This window comes from Apteryx rowi, unplaced genomic scaffold, assembly GCF_003343035.1.
Source record: "Apteryx rowi isolate R43461 unplaced genomic scaffold, aptRow1 scaffold_16, whole genome shotgun sequence".
Classification (NCBI taxonomy): Eukaryota; Metazoa; Chordata; class Aves; order Apterygiformes; family Apterygidae; genus Apteryx; species Apteryx rowi.
The window spans coordinates 4,844,117-4,867,015 of record NW_020447863.1 but is presented as its reverse complement, the minus strand read 5'-3'; the positions used below and the strand labels follow the sequence as shown (position 1 = coordinate 4,867,015).

Sequence of the window (22,899 nt, the reverse complement as noted above, 5' to 3'; positions counted from 1 at the left end):
CGGGCCCCCCGCCGGCTGCCGCCCCGCAGCCGTTGCCGGGCGCACCTCAGGCGGGAGCGGCCGCCCCACAGCCGTTACCGGCCGCCCCGCAGCCGTTGCCGGGCGCACCTCAGGCGGGAGCGGCCGCCCCACAGCCGTTACCGGCCGCCCCGCAGCCGTCTCCGGGCTCCCCCCGGGCTGCGGCCCCCCAGGCCAACTGTTTTCTCCACAAGATCGGCTCCAACTCCTTCACTGTGACCCCGCGGGGGCTGCCCCCCGGCAGCCGTGCCCCCGAGGCCGGCCGGACTCTGCCGCCCAAGGGGCCGCCAGTGCCATCCGCCAGCGCTTCCCATGCCAGAGCCAACGCCAGGAGGCCAAAGCCGGAGGAGGCCGAAGCGGCTGTGTCGCCTCCACCCAGTGCCAGTCTGGCCCCCAGTGCCACCAGCTCTACCCAGCCGCTTTCCGCCGCTGCCCCCAAGGCCAGGGGCTCCTTCGAGATCCTCCCGGCCCCCAAGCCGGACTTGGCTGCCATCCCTGCCCACGACCTGCAGGCGCAGGCCCTGGCCAAGCTGCGCCTGAATTCGCGCAATTCCTTCCTCTTCGTGCCCYGCCGGGAGGGAGGCCCGGCTCCGCGGCCTCCGGCCCAGAGCACGAGACCGGAGCCGCCACCATCCTTGGAGCATAAGGTCCAGCCGGAGCCCCCGAGGGCTTCCGCTAAGGAGCAGGAAGAGCCTGTTGCTTCCCTGCCGGTGCCTCGGGATCCTTTGGTACCTGTGACTTATATCGATGACATTGTGGAGCCGGACAGCGGGGAGCTTTCCCCCAAGGGTGGCTCGGCTGTGAGGACGGGGCCCTTGGGAGACCAGCCTCGAGAAGCTGCCTCTGACCTGGAGATGGAGTTTTCCTCTGTGCCCCTCTACAAACCCCACGCTGTTTCCCCCGCCAGTCATCAGCGAGGAGGCAACACGTTCACTGTAGTGCCCAAAAGGAAGCCCGCAGCCTCGGGCTTGCAGACTTTGACTGATGCCAGCGGACGGCCGCGGCGGGAGGAAGACGAGGAGGAGGAGGAAAACAAAGGAAAAGGCAAAGCCGTGGAGAACGCCGGTGTGTCCCAAGTGGGGACGGCTCTTAAAAAGCGCTACCCCACTGTGAATGAGATTGAAGTGATTGGTGGCTACCTGTCCCTGGAGAGGTCCTGCATGAGCAAAACAGGCCGCCGGAAGAAGGTAACTGCCTGGGGTGCCTCTCTTTCTGAACAGCGATGCTAAAAGGAGCTTCTTAGTTTGCTTGCCTTGTCTTGTCTTGTCTTTTCTGTGAGCTTTGTGATTGTAACTTCATGAGCCCCTCTGTGGTCTGGGTGGGAAGATGGGCAGCACTGTTTAATGCCCCTGGTCCGTTTTAGAGCTGGGGGGTGCCTTCGGGGGGAAAGGATTGGATCCTGTTCCGTTAAATATATCAGAAGGGGATACGACCTGTGATAACTACGGTGCCTCTCTTATGCTCCCTTCTTGGTTTCTTTTAAGTAAGCAACGTGATAACAGAAAGTAAAATTTTGGTGGATTTAGCAAGTGAGGCAGGTCGCATGGTTTGGCTGCAAACTTTCTTTCTCTCCAGTTCTGCTCGCTGTGTCTAGTGAGCGTTAGATGAGTGGGACTCCCTGTGCTCACCGCCTGGCTTGTCACAGGGTACAGTACGCAACGTTGGCGTCTTCTCTGGATTAGTGATCTATTGATAGAGGCTCAAGAACTAGGTCTCTGTTAGGCAGAAAAAGATCAGCCACARTTTAACTCCTCTTGATATGATTACACCGCCTGTCTGTTCATTATGGTGTGCAATTGCTGCTTGTCCCTGAAGAAGTGTGAGGCATCTATTGCTCCAAGCGTCTTTGGAGTGAATGCCAGATTTTCTCGCCGCTTGGGATCTAACTTTGATCCTCATGAACCTTAAATTGAGGATTAATCATTGTATGGCTTCAGGAAATGTAGCTGGATGTGATAAAGACGTAGTCGTATTGAAATAGTGGATTATTTTGCTGAGTCGAAGAAGTAGGCGTGAATTGTTCTGCTACCAAAGCAGAACACTGTGGTGACAAGCAGCATAGGGATTAAGTCGTTACAAATCCCCATTTCTAGGTTTGAGACGTGACATGTTTTTCCAAAGCAGGAAGAGATGTTTGACATTCCGTTACCTAATTTCGACTAAATATTTGATGGACTGAATCCACATGGGTGCCTGAGGCACTAAGCATTATGATTTGAGGAAATCCTTTGAATAGGGTGCATCTCATTTAGAAGGGAGGTAGCGAAGTGCTGTTTCCCGTGGCTTAATGTTATTATGTTCCTTTATAAGAGCACATAGTCCATATGAATTTGATCATGACTAATGCAGGTGGCATATTTGAAGCACGACAGCCCTGCATCAGAATAAACAAATAAACATGAGCGTTGGTTCTCRCCTAGTGTTAGTGCAGTTACTCCTTGTCCTGCTGCAGGGAAGTGCTTGGTCAGACTGGAATCATTCTGCTTCTTAAATACCTTCTGGCTTGCGTTGTTTCCGAGTTTTCTTGGCTCTGCTCTGTTCAGTTTGGGGTAGAAATCAGATCAGTACCAAATCAGGTATGATGTGCATAGGGTAAATGGTGAAAATATCAAGAAGGCATGTTATAGTTACAGGGGGTCTTAGGATGGGGCAGAAAATAGAGAGGAAACATTGAGGGACAAACTTCTCCGGGTAAGCCCAACTTCTGATGCAGCCAAAGGAGCTAATTTTTCTGTGCAGGGTAGCCTAGCTTTTAAGAAAACAAAGCCTCAAGTAAGCAAAAAATAAAAAGGAGGGACAGAGATGGGGACGAGGCTAGTGCAGCAGCTGAACTTTGTCCCCATCTCTCTCCCTCCTCTTTGTGCTGTTTAAGGACAGCTTCCACTGCACTACCTTTAATTATTTTTGCTTACTTGAGGCTTTGTTTATAAGGGTGGTCAAACACTGGAACAGGGACCCAGAGAAGTGGTGGCATCTCCATCCTTGGAGCTATTTGAAGCTTGCCTGACCAGAGCCCTGAGCAGTTTGATTTAGTAGGACCCACTTGGAGTAGGAATTTGGACTAGAGACTTCCAGAGGTACTTTCCCAACCTAAAATATTACATGGTTCTACAAAATTGTTTGAAAACTGTTTTGCCTGCTCTGTGATGGACTTGGCTGACATTGGGCCGGTCATGTAGCTTCTTTGCTTCTGTTCTCATCAGTGTAATAGCATTAACTGTCCTACTCTGCTGGCACTTTGAAGATGAAACATGCTAAGCATTGTGAGACCCTTATACAACAGCAATGGGGTTTGCTAAGAATTATAGGTGGGGGAAGATGTCCTGTGTGAGACCTTCCATAAAGAACCGGTTTCTAAAGAGAAAGAAATTAAAAGGCAAGGAGGAACTACTGTTACATTGCAGAGTTCAACAGGTTGAAATGAATGGGGACCCTTCAGAAAATAAGATCCAGCCTAAAGTGTAGTAGTGAAGCAACATATGTTTCCTTATAAAATTTAACATGGTGTTGTAGTGGGAAAAATAATAGGTTTTGTTCCAATTCCCTTCCCTGAGCTAGAGGTGGCAAGCATGGAGTGCCATTTGACTTTGTAAGCAGGATTTAGAAGATGCTGTAGCAAATGGAAAGATTTCTGTTTACTCTGAACCTAGAGGATGTTTGTGGCTTTTACTCTGGATAACAAGGCTGAGTGTTGATGCCTGAAAAGGAAGGAGCTGGTATTAGAACACATTCCTTGGTTCCTACCCAAGAGATCTCTGTGTGTCGTCAAGGAAACCAGCCAAAAACAAGGGTTTTGTTTTGTAGATATGTCGGGGTTTTCAGAAACTTGGTTTTGGCCTGAATTGGACAGAAGCAAACACTTCCTGTGAACTTGAGGCTCGAGCTGTTTGGTAAAACCAGTGTCCGTTTCACTTTGGGAGCACCAATATCAAAACTGATACTGGTTTCAGTGAACAGTTACCAGGGTTTTTTGGGGGCGCTTCTCTCCACGCAGACCTGCCAGATGAGCCTCCATCTGGCCAGAGCATCTTTATTTCTGAACCTTACCTTGGATTTCCTGAAAGATCTTTAAGTACGCTTCAGGCTCGAGAAAGTAGTGTTTAGCAAAACTTTGATTACTTGGAAAACTTCACCCACTAGCTGGTGCCCAGCAGGAACCTGGGCTAGATAAACAACAGATCTAATGCAGCTTGGTAATTCCGTATTCCTATGGATAGACAGATATCTGCGCTTAAAGTTGGGACTAATGATATACTAGTACAGAACAAAGATAGTTGTGGCATTTAGACTGATTGTGCTGTGAAACACAAATTTTGTTTTTCTTCAGATGCCAAAGGTGGCCTCCTGTTTTGCTGTCCCCTTGTCTGGCTGCTCATTGCTGGCTATGGTAGAGGTGCCAGCCAGCCGGAGCTGCCTCAGTCCACATCCTCCATGGCTTTTTGGTGGTGGGAGGACAGCTGGGACTGGCCAGGAGTGAGTTCCAGTGTTATTTTGGTTCCTGTGGAAGGAGCTGCAGCCTCCTGGTCTCAGATTAGGAAGCACGGCTACTGACAGGGGATGCTGCAGAAGCAAGTTACACCAGTGGCTTCTTTGCTGTGGCCTGAGGGATGCTGGTTTCTTGCTGCTAGTGTTCAAGGCCTTCAAGGCTCATAACAGAGGCCAAGCTGCCTGTATGGGCAGGGAGTTTGATCTCTTGGGCTCACACGGCGCTGTTGCAAGGCCCTTTGTGACTGTTCATCTACTCTGTAGCTGTTCTAAGAGGCCTCTCCAAACCATATCGCAGTTAGTGCGGATAAAGCAGTGGGGGGAGGGGGGGTGACTTCAGTTTGGCAACTAACTGAACATTTGCAGCTTTGTAGGTTTGAAGCTGAGCATTGGGCAGCTGCTGAAAAAGGCTGGCTGAGCTGGCTCAGCTCTTACGGTGAGGACAGGATATGTGCGCAGGGGTGGAAGGAGACCTACTGACCCTTATTCTAAACTGGGGACGCAGAGAGGATGCAGAACGCTGTTGACGACCTCTGTTCAGTGCTCGCCTTGGTACTCTGTTATTAGAAAAGAAGTAAGGGACTTCAGTCTGGTAGCAGCCCCTGGGGAGCACAGCAGCCTCAGGAGAAAGAGGAGGCTTTGCTGCAGGATGTGGATCCTTTGGATCTCGTAGGATAAAACTTAGCTTGAATGAACTGACAAGAGCCAATCTTGAAGTTTGGTTACCTGCCAAAACAACATACGTAAGGTTGTCAGCACGATAGAAATCTGCATTTCTGTAAAACATGTGACTGGCATGTTGGAGCGAGTGATTGGAAAGGAGTGCAAACTGTGGAACCAGGTGAGGTCCTGAGAAGTCGTTGTCTGTCTTCAGCCTTCATGTTTTCAACTTGTGGAGAGGCAGGCTGTAGGTTGGACTCTGTTGTGAGGGTCCTGGGCGTATGGAGTTTGCCGAGACTGTGCTCCTTCCGTACGTCTTGTCACTCCTGAAATTCATGCCGACTCACAGTACGTTTGCCCTCTCCAGCAACCAGGCACCTCTTTGGGATCTTGCAGGAAAGGTGACTTCCAGGCAGGCTGTCCAAAGTCCTGGAAATAACAGGACCTGGGACTTGAGGGAGAGCCAAGAGACATCAGACATCGGTCTTTAACGTTTTTGCTTGTCACAGTTGGCAGTTTGCTGAGTACCAGAAGGTGAGCTGCAGCCTTGTATAAACAGCGCTTACCAGAACAAGATTGGTGGGACACAAAACAGTTTGAGCCTAACACTTTACTGCTTTTTTACAAAGTCGTCTTCAAAGATCATATCTTCCAAATTAGCATGGTCAATTTTCTATCATTTTGAGCAGCTTAATGTCTGAATGTGGCTTGCGAATGCCCACTTAAGTCTGTTGGAAAATTACTCTAAGCATCTTTCAGCTTTTTATCACAAATAGGATTGGGCAGCAGTTTTGTTGGTCTAACCTGCTGAATTTCTTGCTCTGTAGCTTTCCATCTGTTCATTTCTGCTGGAGATGGTCTCCTGTGAGAACCAGATGTAGGCTTGAGATGCTGGCAGGGCTGAACACCTTGAACTGTTGCCCAAACCTGTTTGGAGCAAGTCTGCACAATGTGGAAGCTAAATATGGTAACCGCCTGAAGTATTTTTTTTTGCAAGATATAACACAAGTAAATTAACCTGGTGGTAGATGCAGAAATCTCTTTGTAAAACCTTATGTAGATTCCCTCTTCTCTGGGTTTTGGAGGGATCAGGTTGACTTATTTAGCTTCCTAGAGCATCTGTGTCTTGCTGTTTGGTTTTCTGTCTCGTGTCTGTGCCCCTGCTGGGGGCAATATATCTGCCACCTTTAAGGAGGGGCTAAATATTTTATCTGACATGAATGTATTGAATTTTTAGTAAATGAGGGCAGCGGTCACTAGTCCTGCTCAGAAAATACATGGTCTTAGACCATCAGACTTGGTCCCTCTCCTGTGGAAGTGATTTCCACTAGCTGTCGGTTTGGAGCTGAACTGTTTCATTCGGAGAGTGCAACTTCCCTGCTCTTTTCTAATTCTGCTGGTTTTAGATAATGACGTTGGTGGCTGAAGCCTCGGAAGGAACCAGGATCTTATTGCAGTTATGGACTTTAGACCACCTCACCAACTGCACCGGAGAATATCGGTGGGGTGGATATATTTCTTTCCTCTGTTTCCTCTCTGCCTGTCAGCTCGTGGAAATGCCGGCGCTTTGCTGTCCTAAACCACTGGCAGAGCAGTCGAGTAATGTTTATCTCATCTCTGTAATGGGCAAGTTTCTGTGACTCTGTGATTCTTGGCCTTGCCGCTCCCATATTTCGCCTGGTAAAGCAGTGCTTTGAGTGATGGTCTGAGCTACTCCTAAATTCCCTGTGGTTCTCTTCATCCCATCCCTGGCCCGCCTGCCGCTGTCCGTAGCATGATGAACAGGACAGAAGGGCTAAAATAGAAACTCTTACGCAAATAAGAGATGAGGCTGCCTTTGAAGCTGGTTAGGATGTGCCCAGGGCTCAGCCCATCCCCAGAGCTTGAGAGGAGATTTAAAGTGCTTTGTGCTCGGAATTCTGATCACGCGGATTATGTTTAACATTATCTTAATTGGTTTCCTTAATCTGTGGACCAGATTGGTGATGGTTTATAATTTTCCTCCATCTCAAATATTCAGCTTGTCTTGCTTTGGGTTTTTTTTTCCCCCCTGTTTTTTCCAGTCTATGGTCGCAGTGTTCCTTAGAAGGGTTTAGGAACTGCACACTCGGACTGACTAGCGGAAGAGTCCTACTCGTCAGCATTGTATGTGGGAGGCGGTAGCAGAAATCAGAACATTTAGTTTCCGGGCGCTAAGTCAGCAAAGGGAATCTCAATAGGACCTGCTGCAGCCGTATCTGCTTAGCCTCTGGGCACCTCCGGTGTTCTGCGGCTGTTCGGCTTTAGCACACCTTTGCTGAGTGAAACCTGGGCAATTGTAAAGCTATTCATAAACCCAGACTCTTTCTAGTGACTCTCAGTGGGACATGGGTATGTCACCAAGCTGTAACTTTATCTTTGAACAGCTTGTTTAGGAAGAGTCATGTGAAGTATCTGTATCGTGCAGAAAAAACTTTGCAAACATCCTGGGAAAATCTGGACTGAAAGAACTTGAGGATAAAGTTTTCTGAGAAGTGCCCTTGGAGTTATCTTGGGAATTTGTCAGGACGGATCTGCTTTCTGTTTCATAGGCATTTGATTGACTATAAGTGAGGCGAAGAAAATACCTCAAGGACACTGTGAGAGCAAAACGCTTGTATGCTTCAGGCAAATTGTATAGCTTGCAGCTGGTGAAAATGCAGGTCTGAGGGCATATCTGGAAGCTCCCAGGTGAGCTTGCTAGACTTAGTCACTTCTCTTTGAGGAAGCATCTTTTGCATATTAGTAGTATAAAGAAAAAGAGCAAGATAGACGTGAACTCTGTAGTGCAGCTAATTCTGTTCGTGTCACTCTGAACAGCATTTAAGCCTTTCAGTCCTGAAGTCTAGCCTAACCTCCGTACCAGGGTGGGAAGTAATTCTCTTCCCAACTTCTCCTTATTTCCTGGAAAATCATGCTCTGTMCTGTTCTAGGTTGGAGAAGGTTCAGCTTCGCCAGGAGAGAGGGAATGTTCTGACTGCTCTAGTCARACTGAGTTGCGCAGAAGTGTTTGTGGGTGGCATTTCCCAACACTGCACCGCTTTGTAGCCACRAGTTGACAGGCAGCCCCTTGGGGTTGCCTGTAAGCAAAATCCTCTGCTAGCTGTGAGTTTTGCACTTAGTTTATGAAGGCACCAAGTCTTGGCACTAGCTGTATCTTGTTGGTGGCCGCTCTCTTTGTGTATTCAGATGAGATCTGTTTCATGTATGTACARAGATTTGTCCAATTCGTATGTGTTAAGTAAATTAAGTATTTGAATTGCTTGTTAAACTGCTAGAGGCTCTAGCTGCTCTGTCCGCAGATGTGCAAAGGAATGAAGTGGCTCTTTTGGTGAATAGCTGCTTTGTACCATGTCAGACTCGGACTCCAACTGCCTTATGGGTTGTTTTGGCACTTGAATCCCTTCTTGGCTGATGCAGTCACAGGAAGARTTAACCAAGAGCTGTCGGCCCTGTGATGCTCTCTCGGACTGTCCCTACACTGTCCCTTCTCATCAGGAATTTGAAACTTCCCTGTGTCTCGTACAAGGAGTTTAATATTTCGAATCTCCATGCATTGCTCCTATCTACCATGTGCTTCAGCATATTGATTACACAGGGCCAGCTTTGTGGGTTGCCTTGTAAATGGAGACTTTCTTGTTCTGCCTTGTGGCTTGGGAGCTGGGATGCGATCCTGGAGGCCCTCTCTCCTTTGCCACCAACACAGTGCTCCCTTGTCACGCTACTGCTGTAAAGCTTAAGTGTTTCTAGCTCCATTCAGTAACTAACTCTGTTATGGAGTTAATCATTGAGCAAAACTCAGCGTTACTCTTGGAAAACACTTCTTGGAAAAGCGTCATCAAGTGAACCTATGATGGAGCAATCAACGTCTGTGCCCCAAAACTCTCCTTTCGCACAGAATGAGAGGGAAGTACTTTTCCGAAGTGCCATCTGCCATTATTCAGGCATACTGGGGTCCCTTAGGCTGCTTCAGCCCTAGCAGTACAGGGTTAACCTGTGATACGGAAACCCAGTCTCAAGTCCCCTCTGCTCCCAGGGGCATCTGTCAGTGAAAACAGGGAACCTGGTCTCTTCATCAAAAAAAAAAAGTAAAGAAAAAAAATAAAACCCCAACTTTCTTCCTGTGTCAAGGAAAGGCTTTAGATGTACAAAAGCTCCTTATCTTCTCCTGGGTGACAGCAAATACCTTGTTAATATGCTGATGCTATTGCAAAGCTGGTCTGTAAGTTTGCAGCCCTGAGGGTATTATTCTGGGCTGCCATGCATAGAGATTGTGTGTGCCTGGAGTTATTCAACTATTTGGGCTGACACATGACCATATTTTCAGGACAAGTAGAGGCGTGTAGATAAGCTGCTTGCTAACTCGTATTAAGTGGCTAATCTTCCCAAAGATCCTTTATCTAAAAGTTTCATAGAGAAAACTGCATCACGTGAGAGTTTTGTAGATCATTGATTGCATGTTGTAGTGAAAAAATGCAAGTGCCCACAGAGGTATGCAGTTTAGGAACTCCTCCTCCTCCTCCTCTTACTAAATTTGCTGATCCATGAGAATTGCCAGACTGGGTCACATGAAAGGTCCAGGGTAGATCCTTTGGGGATCTTTGTCCTCTGTAAAATGTCTGCTTCTACCCCTTTCTGATCTCCTAACCAGTTATTTAACTGCGTAGGGACCTTCCCTCTTATCCTATTGCTGCCTGGAGCTTGGAGCCGAGTGGTTGCTCTGTGTTAAGTCTAGAAGACTCCCCCATCCTCAAACAGAGCCTGAACTCTGCTGGGCAGAGCCTAAACCAACCTACCAAACGGGTTCTGGTGCTTTGGGAGCTTTGCTGCCTGGCGTGTGATGCTGTTATTTTGCCAGTCGGTACGGGATGCYGTAAATCAACGGGCTTCCTGGTGCACCCCCAGCTGCCTGCTGTCTGATACGATTTCTTGTGTTTTTGTCCACATTTCCTGCACGTGTCAGCTGAAACCCTCCTGCTGATACTGCTGGGAAAGGAGGAGGCATTTAGTTGACCAGGTCTGAAAAGCTGCTAAACCAGCTGCTTTAAATCACACACGGCAGCACACTGGCAGCCCATGCGGCTCCTAGGACTGTAGGAGTCAGCGCAGTCCCTTAATTTTGTCCCGTCGGGATTATATTGCTTGGGGAGAGGGAATGCTTATAGGAAATTAGTGTCTGAAAGAAACAACCCTTGATCACTGGTGCTCCTCCGCCGTTGGCCAGTCTGGGATCTTCTGAAATACTCGGGTAGCATAACCACATTACAGGAAAACGGCTGTGTCCCTCTTGTCACAGCTGCAGCAGCTACTGCTCTCGTATCTCGTCTCTGCAGAAGCAGCATGTGGTGAGTTGGATGTGTTGGAGGCACTGTGTCACGTTAACAGCATCGGGAATAAAGTGCGTGTTGTGCTTCATGGCTTGCCTTCCCATCCGGCTCCTTTGCACACTGAGCGAGGGGTGGCAGCGGTGCCCCTCGCAACTTCCACAAGGGAGGTGCAGGCTTGGAGAACTGCCGTTCACACCTGCTGCTTGGGGAAGGGGGATGGCTTGGACACGGGGCCTCTGCCATTTTCAGTCCCATCACAGGCTGCTGAGATGCTGTCCCTAACTCTCTGTTCATTGCTAGAATATCAGTTAAAGAAAAGGGTGATTTCTCCTTTTAATGACATGAACTGCCAAAGACGTCCCTGTTCCCAAGGTGTAAAACACCTTACGCTGGCATTATTGCTTTGGTTTTGCCATATCTAGCAAGCAGTGAATGTGATACAGCGTGGAGAAGAGAAAAGCCACAATAAAGAAAGYGTTTGTGGAGCTGAGGATGCAAATTAAACCCATGGTTTGCTCATAAGACTTGTTGTGATATTCGGGGTTTGTGAGAAGCAGTCGGGCATATGCCCTCTTTCATTAATTACAGACTCTTGCGAGCTTTCCCAACTTGGCTTTCTGAAGCGAGGTGTCTGTTAACTTTCATTCTCCMTGTAGCAAGTTTCTGTAAGTTGTTTTTTTTTTAATATCCAATTTCTTTTTGTAAATGGGGGATCTTCAGATGTTGGTCTGGGTGCAGACTCAAATGAATTTCCTGACAGCCTTGCATCCCCTGAAACAAGGTTGATTTTATTTTTAAGTGGGCCATGTATAACTGTTCAGAGTTAGGCTTGTTGGGCAACGTTTACCCTAGTTTCTCTTTTCTGGGTGGTCTATTACTCATTATTGTTAAAATCATAGCAAATAAATAAAGGATTTTTGCTATGGCAACAAGAATCAAGTGGYTCAACAGCACAGTATTCCCTGAAAAGCCTGCCTTGTTCTTCCCAGTGCGGCTCTGATTGCTGGGTGGAGTATTAATATACAGGTATACGTTTTGGGGTTGGACTCTGGTTATGTGACACAGGTCTGGGTAAACTGTTCAGTTGAGCAAATAGCAACAAATCCCTGCAAACATCCCCAGCCGAAGGGCACTGAATTTCTCCTTTCTGCAACTGGCAGCTGCTGTTAGAGCAGGAATGGAGGAATCGCTGCTAAGATACAATGAGCAGCTTCTTCTGACTACGCTCGAGTGTGCTTGGCTCTTTGGCATACGCTTTTGTTCTAAAGCAAATGGCCCCTGTCGCCTTTTGTGCTTCCATGAAAGTCTATATGGTCAAGCAAGAGGCTGCCTGTCTTCTGCTGCGCAAACGGTGACCTGTTATCTGTGCCATTACTGGGCTTCCGATTTTTTTAGATGCTTCCTGGGACCAAATCTGCCTGTGCTCCCTAAGCACTGCTCTGACAGCACTCACTGCTGCTCAGAGGATTTCTTGAGATAGTTGTGTTGACCCATAGTTCCTCTAGTTTTGTCCGAGTGGTTGCTCTCCATCTTCTCCTGGCTCAAGTAGAGTTGCTTTGGGCTTCCTCATCTTCCCCTGAAATGGCCTCGCGTTGGAGGAGGAAAGCTTGCATGGCGAACCTGGGCAATGCAGCGGTGCTCTGCAGGCTCATCGCTTTGGTCTTCGGGCTTTGCTTTTCGCTTGGCTCCGATTCCATGTGGACAGGCTTAAGCGAGCGCCCCGGAGCTGGGGCGCAGGTGCAGGGAAGGGAGCCGCTGGCACAGAGCTTGTTCACGGAAGCCCGACCCTGTGCCAGCGAGCGATTGTTCCTCCGGTGTTTGCTTTGCCTGGGCGCGTCCTCGAGTGTTTTATTGCAGCCCGGTTCTCCCGCCCAGCAGCTCTGGGGCCCATCCTGGTTCTGCCGAGAGGTTTTTATGCAGGAATCTCGCACCGTTGTCACCCTGTGCCAAGCAGGAGTGCCTGGTGTCAGCCCTGTGCGCAGGCTGTCCTGGAGGCGTTGTTGAGGCAGCAGCTATCATGTGTTAGGAGCTCTCCTTCGGGCTGGGGCCCTGTGTGCGTGGGGCTGGCCCCGCTGTAGTTAATGATTGTTTTCTCCCTTTTTTTGTAGCTTCAGTATTGCCTTGTACAACGCTGCGGCTTGTCTGCGGCAGGTATTTGACAAACCCCTTTGGAAGAGCAGTTCTGGAGGACACTGAGCTCAGCTCCTGCGAGTTGGGAGCAAGCGTTGCCCAAGTCGAATCGGCCGTGGGCCACTGGGAACTACTTTAATTCAGGGCTTGGGCTGGGCTGTCCTGTTGGCACATTGCCTCTGGGCACTGTGTAGGGGGGTCTCCTGAACCTGCTGCTTTCTACTCCCTCTTTGGCTTCACTCCCTGGATGGGGCTGTTTTCTCTTCTTGTGCTACTCACAGCTTTGCTCCAAATTAGGAGTCTGGCCTGGACTAGCAGTTCTGTTAATTTTTCATGAAAATGCTGCAGGGACAGCGTGAGGGAGCAAGATGTTAACCTGCTTCTCCCTGTAGGATCATATCCTGTTCTGATGTGTATGGTTGCAGCCTCCTGGTGTGCGTCACCTAACCTGTGACAGGTACTTCTGTCACTTCTTTCCTGTCCTTTAGACTCAGTCATTTTTCTTGGAGATCTCTTCCTGTTAGCAGAAAACCGGGAAAACTTAGTTCCATCTCCCAAGGTTAAATTCTTGGAAAATCTGGCCCATCTGTCCTGTCCCCATTATTTTCCATGTTCAGAAGCAGCTTTAGCCACGTATTTCCTGTCTTTCAGAGTATGTTGCCGGTGCTTGTAAGCAGGCTGTGTGCCATGACTGAGCTCTGGGATAGCTTCTGAGCTTCCAGGAATCCTGGGCRCTTCCGTCCTCGAGACCCTTGTGCCTGGCAGTGTCGGTCGCCCCTGGAGCACAGACGTTATACTGTGAACMGCCGCTGCCTGCTCTGCTGCCTGGCTCAGATCAGAGAGCATCTAGGTCAGGGGTGAGAGATTCCCAGGAAACAGCAACTGGGATATTCTGATCTTCAGGGCCATTTTCTTCCAAGCTCTTTTCTCTAAAATATAATCATTCCCGTCCGCATGTAATCTGGCTGAAGGTAGAGCTGCTCTGGCCAGGACTGGGGCAGGAAACGGCAAAGTGCAGCTGGTTGCCCTCACTGCTGTTTCCGTCCCTTCTTCTCCTGGTAATGTGGGGAAAGGAGCCATCCTATGTCGGAAGTACATTCTGGACTTGCGCAGAATAGCACATAGCTCCAATATATGTTTTTGTGGCGTGGAGGAGCATTAGGTCCTCACTTTGTCCCCCAGCCTTGAAGCAAGTTCCCCTTGTTGCTTTTCAGAAGAGTAGCAGTGAAACGCTTGGTGTGTGCTTCCTTGATAGCCAGCTTAGGGCCACGTGCTGTTTTTGAGCCTGCTGTGTGTTTTGTATATGAGGGAAGCTGCAAGCATAGCACATCTGGCAAATGTGGCTACACTTTCCTCTTGGCAGTTATTACGTGAGATTAGAAGAGCTCTTCTGAATCAGCAAGCTCCTACCACCTGTCACAAGCAACCACGTCCTTTTAATTGTGAAYGTAACTGTATTTGCTCAATTTTAAATGTCGTTAGAAGTAAAGAGATCAAAAAGTCCTTTTAGGCTGCTGGTCCTGAGTCTTCATCCACTGTTGGCTAGATGCTTCCCTATTTTTGGCTTAAATTTATTCTTGGCAAGCTTGTCCTCCTTGTTTGTCTGTGTTGTATGCTGGCATCAGCAGCTCTTCTCTGCTCCTTGTGTTTATTTTCTTGATGTACTTGTAAAGCACTATTATACTTTCTTTCAACCTTTATTTTGCTAATGTAAACAAGCCGACCCACATCTCCACCTGTTCAAGAAAGATGCATTGTAACTGGATCTTCTAAGCAGGACTGTAGATAATAATTAAGACGTGTAAGGCTGCAGCCAGCAGGGGAACAATCCCTTCCCTCCGCTTTTGCTTGGCACTTGTAAGACCACATCTGGAGCACTGTGTCTGGGTTTGGGCTTCCTGGTACAGAAAAGACATCGACAAACTGGAGCAAGTTCAGTTGAGGCCACCAAAGTGGTCTGGGGCTGGAGCAAATAGCATATGAGGAGAAGCTGAGGGAGCTGGTTTGTTCAGCCTGGAGAAGTGTGTGTGTGTGCACGTGCGTGTGTGTGTGTGTTTATCTAATTGCTGTCTTAACTATCCACTCAGTGTTAGAGAAGATGGAGGCAGGCTTTTCTTGGAGGTGCACAGAGAAAGGACAAGAGGTAAAAGGCACAACAAGTTGCAACGCGGGAGATTCTGATCAGGTGTATGAGGGGAAAAATCATTCACAATAAGGATGGTCAAATGCTAGAATAACAACCCAGAGAAGGAGGGAGACCTAAATCTTTGGAGATATTCAGAACTTTGTTAGACAACCTGACGTAGCTCTGAGCAGGAGTCTGGACCAGAGACCTCTCAACCTGAAGTACTCAGTGATTTTGTGGACTGCAGCACACAGCACAAGGTGGTGGTGGGAGGATGTTTACACACAGGAGGTGTCTCAGTGATGGCTGCAAATCTATGCATCATATATGCAAGAGGCAGATTTATTGCAGGATAAAAGGGAAGATTAGTATAAAACATATCAGAATCACTGTCTTAAAAATGTTTGATGGAATATCATGTTAGTAATTCCCTATATCTAGTGGAAATTCCTTGCTTTATTCCAGGTTTATTTAAGCACCATCCTAGTGATGATTACAGTCCTGTAACCAATCCAAAGTTTTCTTTTCCAGTTATTCACAGGTGATGAACTTCTCACTGTTCTTTAAAATCCTTACTAGACTCTTAAAGCAAATTCTCGGTCTTAAACATCATCCCATTTCTAGCGTTCTGCTCTCCAGTTTTCTGAATAAGCCATAAAACATTCTGTTTCTTCCCTTGACCAAGTCCCATGTTGGAGTCGTCTTCATTTTCTCAGGCTCCCACTTATTTTGCAAAGATCATTAGTGAGAATGTTAAATAAAACTGACTTCAAAACAGAACCTTAAGGACCTCCCTGTTGTTTATTTTCCATCTCTAATGCTACCTGTTACCATCTCTCCTTCAGCAGCTTATAATTCTGGTATTAATCTCTGTTTTTATCTAGCTTAACTAGCTTTTGTCATGATATCTTACTAAAAATGTAGTCCCAATGGCTGAGGTTGACCGTATTTTTATTGCCTAGAGCATGGGTACTCAAATGAGTTGGCAGGCGTTAGAGACGCCAACTTTCCAGCTTGGGGATGTTCCCCTTTACTCCTTGGCAACACTGACTACAGTTGGGGGACATGCAGGCAGCTCCTCCTGGCTCCTGGGTATCCCAGTATTAGATGATGGCAAAGTGTGTGTAAGGAGCAAAAAAGGCCTAGAGATACTCTAGACCCATGAGCCTCCTGACTCCATCCCATCTGTTTGGCTGTCTGCCTCCAAGGTTTCTCTCCGTGCAGTAAGAGAATCTGCAAGGCATGTGGTGGGAAGGTGTGGGGAGTGCTCAATAGCATCCTTACGCCAGGATGAAGCCCTGGGACGGGAGGTGCTCTTTGCCAGCAGCATTCATATCAGTGGCAGTGTTGAGATCAGTGGTTCCTAGYGCTACTTGCTAATAATTCTCCTTTGCTGTTGTCTAGATGAAGATCTCTTTCAATGAGACAAGTTTGCAGACCATGTTTGAGTACCCCTCAGAGAGCTCACTAGCAGAAGAAGAAGAGGAGGAGGAGGAAGGACATGCTTCTGAAACAGAGGAAGACAAGACTTGCACCTTTTCCATTCCATGCCCAAATAGCACTTTGAATCCCAGTACACCTAACTCAGGTGAGCCAGGCACTGGTGTTGGCACTGTGGGGTTATTGGTGGTGTATGGCACTGTCCAGATTTCCTCAACTCCTTGTGGGGCTCCACACAGCTGGAAATACTAATGGAGATGATCTAACATCTGACAGCAGAACTGGGGCTTACTGGGGACAGGGCTTGAACTGGAACAGGGGAATCACAGGCCTCTTTGGCCTGAGATGTTATGGGTCCAAAACTTAAAAATACACTTTGCACTACTTGCTTGGCTGACTAACCAAGGGGGCAGGTGCTACCATGGCATCTGCCAGCAACCTTCATCAGGGGAACTGACAATTCCTAGAGAAAGCGAGGCATGGGATTGTCCCTGCCCCTACAGATGGGCATCTTCCATCCCATCCCAGCCAGGCCCCTGACCTTTCCTCCTTTTGGGGAGGTGGAGAATACTCATGTCAGCTGTGTCCTTCCAGCAGATTTATCCAGCTACACCCCAAAGCACTCCGTGAAGTTCAGCAAGTGGCAGGAGCAGAAGTATGAGGAGATGCCCAACTCAGAGGCACCCCTCCGAAAAGAAGCTGATTCCCTTGGGAACCAAGTCATGGTGAGACTTTAAAGCAGTTCTTGTCTTTGTCCTGTTGTGCTCTCATCTAGCTTTTGGGTTAGTCTGACCCAGTGGATGAAACGGGATGTGCCTTCCACTGAGCTCCTGTGTTTGTGAGCAGTGGTGCGCCTCCCTTGGCACCGAAAACACCAAGGGATCAACAGGCAGCTCCCACTGCCACTAACAGCCCTTCATCTCCCTGTGTGTGTAGGGGAAACTTAAGGAAGCCAAGCATGCTTTGTACTCCAGGGCATGTTTGGAGCGGGAACTAAATGCAGTCATTAGCCCTGGGCAAGGTGCCAATTCATTCTTCACCATCCAAAGGTTTGCATGCACCTCATTTGCCTTAGATTTGATGACACCTCTGTTTCACCTCTGCTTTCTCCACAGCTCACCCCAGCAGAGAAGGGTGGACTCTCCGACTTCAGCAGCGAGCCTGCGCTGTATTTTTGATTGCTTCATCTTCTAGCCTGCAGCAGCTGCTGCTGGACAAAACCTGGCAGTGCATCTTCTGAATGCCTGTGTAAGCACCATGGAAATAAGCTTCTGGGTCCGTTCTTCGTCACAAATTACATAGGATCCTGATGCCAAGGGTGGACTAGATGCCATTGGGCATCTTGGGAGAATATTTGCACTGGATTCTGGGACCTAACTACTACTTTTAAGGTGTATGATTTATTCTGCCTGTGGCCTTGCATATTCCTTGTTCAAGATCAGCTGCTGATTAGACAAGCATCTGAAGAACAGATGTGTAATCCCAGGATGGATGTAAATTCTCTCAGTGCCTAGTGGAGTCCACTCATGCAGGCACTGTATGGGCTCTGGGAAGGTTTTGAAACACTTCTCTCATTAGAGGCCCCAGGGAAGAACGGTTCTGGAGCTTGAGCACTGGGAGTGTCTGGGCAGTTAGCTGGATTCACGTAAGTGGTTGTGATTTGACAGCTAGATTACAGTGGTTGTCAACTTATAAAACTATTGAAAGTTGGTTTATTCTCAGCATGTTTCTGGACCAAGTTTCACTGAACTACCATGGAATTTATGTGCCAGTTAAGTTTGTGTGAAGGGAGTTGAATGCACTCTRTGGGAAGGGGAATAAATGCCTTTAGCTTTAGGTATCATTTTTGCACTAATCTGTAAAGAAGTGTCCAGTCTGGCTTGAGCCTCTTGAAGATTCCCTAACATTGGCCATAGCTTTGATTTGTCCATGCCCAACTCTGGCATCCAGTCTCTAATAACTGCCCTTTGTGCTTCAGTTTGCCTAGTTCCTCTTGTTGCTTTGTCCTAGCATCTAATGGGGCCAGGCCCAAGATATATCTGTCCTGGCTGCTGGGGAGACTTGCTTCTTGCCAAGCTCCTTTTGCTCCTCTAATGGAAAGCACAGGGCCATTCCACTCCTTTCTTCTGCAGAACTTGAACAAGGAATATGTTGTTTTCTAGATTTTTTTTTATAGTTCTATTGTAATTGTTTAATGCAGCCAATATGCAAAGGAATCTGCTAGACTCTTCCACTTAAGTGTTCTACTGCTGTAAACTCAGGGTCAAAATTGCACTCTGGAAAAGACTGAACACTGCTGCTAATGTGATTTGTATTTCTGGGATTAAAAGAGATGCGGTTGGAATAGATATGGCCTCTTTGGGCTTTATGACATTAGTGGTACCCCACTGTGTGGCTCTATCCAAAGGACCAGGCTGGCATCTTTGACTAAATTTGATACTTTTATTGGTTTGTCTATTATATATAGACAAGGCATGTCTAGTCAAGCTGACACTGATCTATGAATTGAAAATGCTGTGCTTACCTTGTGCCTGTTTTGGTGCATGTTGTAGCAGCAGGAGGAAATTTTTTCTCCTGAAAAATACAGTCATGTCTAAATGTTAGGACGTGTCTAGTTTTAGCTCTTCTCCCCTTCACCTGCCTTAGGTGCCCAAATATGTCTGAAAAGATAATCCAAAGAATTGAGCTACTCAACAGTTTGTTAGATTTTGGTGTGGGGGGTGAGGACATATTTTTCACCCCCTTGCACTTGCTAAGACTTCTCCTTTTCAAGCTAATTAGAGATGATGTGACCTCCCAGGAGRAGTATGAGGCTGTCTGTGAAGATACAGAACTGCAGTATAAAGAGCATGGCAGTGAGTCCCATGCACTAAGTCTTCTCCCAGTAATGAAATACTTCAGGAGCAAGATGCTGAGACCGGAGAACAAGGAAAAATGCAGGACTGTGAGTGACTTTTCAGATTTAAAGGAAGAGTAAGTTATCAAATATGTGGAGTTCAACACTGAGCATTGCCCACAGCCAGTAGCTGTGCACAGAGACAAAGGAGATCAGGGACTATCTTTGAAGTGTGAAGGTTGTGCGCAGCTTTTCTAGCAGAAAAGGTCCCAACGAGCATCTTGCATTGTAGAAAAGTTCAAGCCTGTTTAAGACATCCCCATCTCTAGAGTTGCAGCTTAACAAAATTGCAGGTGATGAAACAAAAGCTGCTTGCAAGTAAAGAAAGTTAGGGATGAGCTGTCTGAACTGTTCCTGACTTTGTTCTGCTATAGAAGAATGATGAATGCGGAAGCGAACAACACCATGCAGGTTGTTCCACTGACCTCGGCCAACTGAACTGCTGCTCTCATACTCTGGGTGCTGTTGCTCAGAGAAGTAGCTCTGTGCCTACAACTTCTCTGGTTAGGACTGGTTCAGTAGATACTTGAAAGTGCAGAGTGTGCTTCTCAAGCAGAGCACAYGGTCTTTGGTGTACTCCTGATTTCTCTACTCCTTCTTCCAGTATGCCTGCTYTACCTTGCAGCCATGATTTACACCTCACCGAGCGCTGCCTTCRCACTTCCTAGCTTTGTATTCTAATCCCTGTCTGTACCAGATGAACTCTTAGCCTGTTCTTGGCAGAGCAAGCTGAATGCTGCCTTGGGGGCAAAAGCATTAGCTGATAAGCCACCTCCTTGGATATGCTTCAGTATCACTGTAGTCCAAATAAAGGGTATTTTTGTAGGATGCCTACCCCGATCTCCAGCATCTTAGTCTAGAGGATTACGTTTTGCAGATCTCTAATGCCAAAGYGCATCTGAAAGGAAAATGTACTTCTGCAAGACAAAAGCTTTTATTAAATGTGGCATCCTTGTACCAGAACAGCAGCTGTCCCAGACCAACAGGTCTTTCCAGGTTGAAGAGCAAGTTTAGGAATGCTTTTGTCCATCTGCTTGTTTTTCYTTTGAAGTGCTTTTCGGCTCAGTAGCTTTACTAGTATTCCCCATTTCTCCCTTCAGGACACTTAGCAGTGTCTGAGAACTCTCCAGAATCTGGGAAAGAAGAAAATAAAGATAGCTTATTTTTACATAAACTAGGCATTTCTCTTATGAGTTCTCTTTGAATTCAGTTATCTACCTTGGAGCATGAGGGGTTCTCCAGCCCCTCATGAATATTTAATTCTTGATGGCATGTCATCCTATCTCACTGCGAGAATATCTGTGGAGGAATTTCTCTGGTTCATGCCTGTATTCTGAATACTAAACACCCTAAGCATTTTAAGTCTCTTGGAACATGAGGCAGAGAACTTCCTGAAGCAATTTCTGGATTGAACTTTAGGGGGTGTTTTTGTTTTTGTTTTTGTTTTTTAAGAGATTTTGATACTTGGGCTTTTTAGATCAGTATTAGAATTATATTCAGCTGATGCAGTTTCAAGTTTCTTTCACTGTTAAAATTGCACACTTCAGGGTTCTTGCCTCAAGAGTAAYTCAACTCCATAATGACCTTAAGTCAGACTAAATATTTCTCCTTTTATTTTTCTTCTATTTTTAGCTTATGTTGTATATAATCTAACACTCCCTTTTGCTATACATTAGAAACACAGCTAAAATAGGTTGATGAGATCTTGCTGCCTCTCCATCTCACTGTTTTCCAGTTTTAACATGGTGGACAATTTTAACAAACCTTGACAGCAYGGTTGTAGTCCCAAAGAGAATTTACATTCCTATGAACTTGTGGAAATCATTAAGTGGTCAGAGAGGAGAGATGAAGCTAAGCACCCCCATAGGAGGAGACGCTGGTAGAACTCATTGGTAATACACTGTAAGGGCAGTCGGTGTAATCCTGCCAGCTTGTCCATGGAAGAAGGTGGTGGAAGGGGGAAAGGAGTCCTGCGGCTTTCACGGGCTGGGGAAAGGCAAGGAGCGTGGTTACAGACAAGAGACCTAAGTCCATAGGAAAGGAACTTTGTTACTTGTTTCTATTCACAGGACGTCTTCATTTCCTCTCCTAACCACCTTGTTTTTTTACCTACTGTGACTTTGTCTTTTAATTTCAATAAACATAAATTCATTTGTAGGATGGGGGGTTGTGACTTGTATCTCAGGGAAACATTCTTTAAAAACACATGCTGTTTATTCATGTAACTTTACGATGGAAATTGTAAGCTGTTTATTTTTTTGAGAGTTCCCCCCTTCACCTCAAACCATCCTTGCTTGAAGTAGGCAAAGGAAACAGCTCCAGCTTTAGCTGAACAACAGTCGTTGCTGGAAAGGCTGACTGGAAAGTACTGACTTTGGAAAATGCAGATATGGTGCTTGTAGTAGTTGCTTGTAGGGACAGTAACTCACGCACAGGGTATTCCTGAGTCAGTGTGCTGAGCCCCACCTGTCACGCTCTTATTCCAAAGACAAATGGGAAAAGGAGAATTTAGGTAGCAGCTAAAGAGGGGAAAGGGTCAATTTGGACTAAAACTGCTCATTGTTACCAAAACAGGGAAAATCATCTCTCAGCTGCAAGCTAGCTGAAAAGATCCTTTTATTAAAAGAAAACAAACAAACCAAAAACCAATCGGTGTGTAATTAAAAACTGAATTCAGGTGTTATTCCATTTATAGAAGGAAACAGTCCCTGCCTGGCAGTGTTTACAAATAAAAGAAAGGTGAAGGGACAGAGCCATCCTAATAACTGAAGTAAGTTTGCCGGTATGTCCCTGCCACCCCTTTACTGGCCTGTCATTTCTACTCTTTTAACGATATTATGGCAGAGGCTGCCTAATAGAAAGATAGAAGAAGGGATTACAGCAGAAATCAAAGCAAGAAGARCATCCAGTAGGCCACCAAGTATCATCAGTTTGTTGTTACCTGCTTGAACTCAGGTTCTTCTGGGTCAYTTTCTTTTCTCTGGTTTCCTCCTGCATTTTTCCCGTCCGAATGATGTGGTTAACGCAATGGGGCTTTTTTTAGGGCTCCTAGAGACCATGTTGATGTCGCTTGACAGCATGGTCTAACTTAATCTCCAGTTTTCCTCCTCCTATTCTAACCAGTAGTAGTTGCAACCACTTTCTTCAGAAGTTATCTTTCCCTGGGCACTGTGATCGTGTGCCTGAAGCGGGGCTCTGCTGGATGCGCTCCCGGCCGGGCCCGGTGCGGGACAGGGATGGGGACAGGCATGGGGACGGGCCTGACGCAGCGAGCACCACGGCGCTGCCTGCCCGGCTAAAGGGGGAGCGACCCCGGCCGTTCGCCCTGCGCTGCTTGTGCCCTTCTACAGCATCAGACTTCGCTTCCCCAAACCTGAAGGTCAGGGCGCTGATACTGGGGAACGGGCGACCCTGCGAGCCCTCCCGGGGAGACGGGCTGCGCGTCTGGGCCTGGGCCGCCCGCCCGGCGCGGCTGCGGCTACGGGGCCAACGCCAAGGGAGCCCCGGGCCCAGGAGCCTCGTCCGAGTCCTCGTCCTGCGCAGCCGGCGCGAGGAGGGAGCCGGGCGCAGCGGCCAGACGGGGCCGCAGCCGGTGCCCGCAGGCTCAGGCCGCGGGGGGCACAAGCGGGGCCGGCGCAGAGGGCGGCTGCGGCTGGAGGCGGCGGCGGCGGCGGTACCTTGCCGTAGGCCGCCTCGGTCTCGGCGATGGTCCTGTCGAAGTCGTTGCGCGTGGCCATCTTGCGCGCCAGGCTCTCGTTGGTGCGCGCCAGCTTCTCGGTGAGCGCCCAGATCTCGCCCTG

At 47.7% G+C, this 22,899-nt stretch overlaps 2 protein-coding genes across 2 annotated transcripts in view; one reads left to right on the top strand and one right to left on the bottom strand.

The window, feature by feature from the left end:
- The window catches only part of TPRN (taperin), a 26,938-nt gene extending 8,389 nt beyond the window's left edge, over positions 1–18,549 (top strand). The window contains exons 2-5 of the mRNA XM_026059788.1: positions 93–1,205; positions 16,168–16,351; positions 16,801–16,928; positions 17,319–18,549. Of these exons, the coding sequence (XP_025915573.1) occupies positions 93–1,205; positions 16,168–16,351; positions 16,801–16,928; positions 17,319–17,381 (1,488 nt within the window). The 3' untranslated portion in view covers positions 17,382–18,549. The remainder of the gene's footprint in view (positions 1–92; positions 1,206–16,167; positions 16,352–16,800; positions 16,929–17,318) is intronic.
- Positions 18,550–20,011: 1,462 nt separating this feature from the next.
- The window catches only part of SSNA1 (SS nuclear autoantigen 1), a 4,373-nt gene continuing 1,485 nt past the window's right edge, over positions 20,012–22,899 (bottom strand). The window contains exons 2-3 of the mRNA XM_026059787.1: positions 22,777–22,896; positions 20,012–20,232 (exon numbers count right to left, since the gene is read on the bottom strand). Of these exons, the coding sequence (XP_025915572.1) occupies positions 20,110–20,232; positions 22,777–22,896 (243 nt within the window). The 3' untranslated portion in view covers positions 20,012–20,109. The remainder of the gene's footprint in view (positions 20,233–22,776; positions 22,897–22,899) is intronic.